Consider the following 3,637-nt stretch of genomic DNA (forward strand, 5'->3'; position numbering starts at 1 on the left):
TCCTCCACATTTGTTCTTGAGTTCTAAACCAAAATAAACGTTGTATTTGTGTTTTAACTACACTGTATCTCCCCTTCATACTAAAGGCTTAATAAATTACAAAGGAAAGTAGAAGCAATAACTGGACTGCAAGAAGTAGAAACAGCTGTGGTGTCAGCAACAGGTGCTGCCACAAGCTTTTAAGTTAAGACAAGTAATTTCTTTTGCATTTTAATTAACCCTCATGACAGAAGCTATTGACATCACTTCTGTAGCCCTTACACCCCAGAGATTAATCAGCAGTCACTAACTGAGATAGTGACAAGTCAGAGGTTCCAGACAACATTTTTTTTAACATAGTACTGGAAACAGTGGAATTTTGAAGCCCAGTAGTATTCCAGTGAGGCTTTTCCCAGTGAAAAGGGATCCTCCATCTGTCTGGAGTTCTGGACTAGCTAGAAGACAGTTTGACTCAAGCTGCCCAGAGGTATGAGAAAAGCTCCCTCCAGAGCACAGTATTGCAGACTGGTGGGGTGGGGGTCCTTAGGGATAACGGCTCCATCCTTCTACAGGTGGAGTGTCAGTTACAGCTGTGGAAAGCTGCACCATCAGGTATTTACCCCTCTCCTGCCCACAGGACTAACTTCTTCTGACAGGTAAGCTAGAGTCCAGAGGCCAAAGCCAAGCTGGAGCCACAGGTCAGTCTTTCACAACTGACCAGAGCTTCTCTCAAGGGGGAGCACAGAGAAGATTCTGTTGGTGATGTGGAGAAGTTTGGCTCGCAGCGCGGCTGCCCTCGGCTACCTCTGCCAGAAAGAAGCAGGCTGTCATTCAAAGCAACGTGGAGGATGTTCTTATCTTCCTTGACTTGCTTGTGTTTTCACCAAAAAGCTTTTTAACTCCCTTGAGGGAACTAAGAGCAGATCAGATGGCTTTTAAAAAAAAAAACACGAGTAGGTTTATTGATATATGCATTTCCTCTTTAGCTTACAAGTAGAGTCTCACATTAATTTTCAATATTATGTTAACATTAATAAAACACTTAAAAGTTTATATGATAAAACACCAAAATTCCAGATGCACAAAGTAAGAGACAGATTAAACAATATGTGCTTTCTGTTTTTACAAGAGTCTGTAGTGCCAGCCCTCATCCCATCCCATCTCTCAGTGTTAGCAGCCTAGAACAGGTGCAACCACAGATCTATCGCTTGGTATTGATCCAGTGATATCTATCTATACGTGGTCCTGGGAAAGCAGCTGTTGGCCTGTGGACTTTGTAACCCCTGTGCTGGGCATAGCACGAACCATCACTCATATAGTTCTTCCTATGGAGATACTGGGACCAGGGATGTACGGATGCTTTGTAGTAGCCACTGAACTAAACAGCAAGAAACAAGATAATGTTAAGATGTGTTGAGTATAGAGGGGAGATTACTCTGGCCTTAATTAAGTCCTCTGCATTCCTTCATGAGGGAAGGTGGAGGGCAAATGCTAACTCTTACCAAAAGCCACATACCTGGTAGACACTGTTAGGATTGCTGACAGTAGGGATAGCTTTTGGCTCCTTGCTGAAGCTCTCCTCGTCTGAAGAGACTCCAGAATGATAGTCTAGTGCTGCTCTGTCAACAGCATAGCTGATCTGCTGAGGGAGCTCTGGGTTCTCCTCTCCTTCAAAGTGCGCAATTGTGAAGGGCCGGTTCTTCTCACCATACCTGAAGTGACCACGTTAGCACAATGCAGCTCTGCGCCAGCTGAGGTGCTAGGCTTAGAGTTGATCAAGTTTGCCCAGGGCAGTTGGCAATCACAGCTTCCAACTCACCTGCAACACACCTCAAATGGATCAACCCACAGTGTCATCTCTTTCGGCAAACCAAGGTTGTTAAAATCCACGTTGCTCTCCACACAAGCTTTCTCCAGCAGTGGATCTCTTCTCTGATGTTTGTTTATTCTTATACACCTAGGTAAGAATAAAGCACAGGTGGAGTCAAGATTTCACTGCAACCCCTGAAGTTCTGCTCATAGAGAATTACATTTTAGTTCACCATTTACTTCCTCAATGTATTTAGCCTGTTGATGCAAGTTCTCACTTACAACCCCAAACAGCAAGTCAGCCTAATAAGCTGATTATAAACCCAAACAGGGTTTTGTTTTTAACATGTCATGCAGCAACTGACTTGACTGATAGTTTTGAACAGAATTAAAAGCAGTTACAGCAACTTGGCAAGTTGGTTCCAGGCCCCTTGCATCCTGCACTCAAGAAGTCAGGAGGCTACTCGAGACACATTGTGCACATAGTCTCAATATTTCCACCCCAGGTCTCTAGTCGTACCTACACAGGTAGACTGTGAAGCCACTTTCAAGACAGAAACACCTTCACTAGCTAATAACAGTTCTTCCCTCAAGCTTAAGGGAGAGCTAAGTAGTTCTCTTTCAACTTTGTCACTTATTTCTAACCCAGGCACTGAACGTATGCTCGCTGCATCTTGAATGTCATGCAAAGCCTCCGCTCCCCCTCCCCAGCTACTAAGGGTCCTCATACCTGAAGGCTTGCCCTCTGGATGGATTGTCCAAGTACCAATGATTCTTATATTTTTCAAATAGTATTGTCGTCAGCTTAGCTGCAAACTTGTCCATTTTACGCTTGCTCAGCTTGTCTTCTCTTTTCACCAGCCTTGTAATGAAGAAGACGGTGGCAGCAATTTCATCTTTCATTTTAAATGGAAGCACACAGGGTGCTTTAGCTGTTGGATAGTCATTAGTATAAATGAGATGCTACACTAGAGAGATTTAATAACATTAAGATACTACCAGGTTCCAAGGATAGATATTGCAAAGCCTGCATGAGCAATGGCAGAGCCTCGGTAAGGCCAGCTGCCAAAGAACTGAAATTTAGTTCTGGAGAGTGAAACCCATTTAATGCATTACTAGAAGGCATTTAAAGTAAGCAAGTTAACATACTATTAAAAAAAGTTTAGAAGACAGTACTTCTTACTACATTTCACATATTACAGTCAACAACCAGCAGCTCCAACAGTTAGATTGTTCTTTTATATACAACAAAGCCCACAAACATTACCTTCTCAGACCAGGGTTGTTAAAAACCTGAGGTATGCGTCACAAGCCACTTCAAAGAGTCACTAAGGAAAGAGATCTAAAGCCAAAAGAACCTCTACCACCTACATCAGGAGCACAAAAACCCACCAAACTCCTCCCTCACTCATCCTTTAAGAGACATTGCTTAGGGTTTATATACAACAGGGAATCAGGTGGTTCTGAGGAATGAAACAATTCTCAGGTGTGCAGCATCAGAGTAGCTAACGTGCTGGTTTCAAAGCTGCTTCCAACCTACTTGGTTTCATTCCAGCACCAACTCCTCCTTTTAGGGTATATTTAATAGATCAGTACTGTGTTCTGTTGTGTCCATCAGCTGATCTCATAAACATCTGTAAAATGCTCAAGTGAAATGTTCACCATGAGAAAAATAATACCAGGCTCATTAATTAATTATTAAAATTGCACTTGACTGCTTCTAGAAGACTTTACACAACACTATTCCTTTCCTTACACAGCCCTCAGATTTGATATTCTTTATTTTGAAACCTGCATGGCTCCTATTTCTCACTGCCTCGACCTTCCTCCTGATGCATAGAACTGTTCG

At 42.8% G+C, this 3,637-nt stretch overlaps 1 protein-coding gene across 1 annotated transcript; it reads right to left on the reverse strand.

Moving 5' to 3' along the window:
- Positions 1-1,053: 1,053 nt before the first annotated feature.
- BTG4 (BTG anti-proliferation factor 4) lies at positions 1,054-2,876 on the reverse strand. Its single transcript, XM_069876579.1, has 4 exons — positions 2,519-2,876; positions 1,799-1,936; positions 1,496-1,691; positions 1,054-1,357 (listed from the first exon to the last, which is right to left on the reverse strand). Exons 1-4 carry the CDS (start codon positions 2,689-2,691, stop codon positions 1,181-1,183), a joined length of 684 nt encoding a protein of 227 aa, XP_069732680.1. The 5' UTR covers positions 2,692-2,876; the 3' UTR covers positions 1,054-1,180.
- Between the last annotated feature and the right edge of the window lie 761 nt (positions 2,877-3,637).

Source organism: Phaenicophaeus curvirostris, chromosome 25, assembly GCF_032191515.1.
Source record: "Phaenicophaeus curvirostris isolate KB17595 chromosome 25, BPBGC_Pcur_1.0, whole genome shotgun sequence".
In the NCBI taxonomy this organism is placed as follows: domain Eukaryota; kingdom Metazoa; phylum Chordata; class Aves; order Cuculiformes; family Cuculidae; genus Phaenicophaeus; species Phaenicophaeus curvirostris.

Excerpts from the sequence above, each read along its gene's own strand:
- BTG4 (XM_069876579.1), bottom strand. The coding sequence starts at position 2,691 with ATGAAAGATGAAATTGCTGCCACCGTCTTCTTCATTACAAGGCTGGTG. Across the intron at positions 1,692-1,798 it reads CCATTTGAGGTGTGTTGCAG|GTATGGTGAGAAGAACCGGC; the intron begins GTGAGTTGGAAG and ends TGGTCACTTCAG. Across the intron at positions 1,358-1,495 it reads ATCCTAACAGTGTCTACCAG|TTCAGTGGCTACTACAAAGC; the intron begins GTATGTGGCTTT and ends CTTGCTGTTTAG.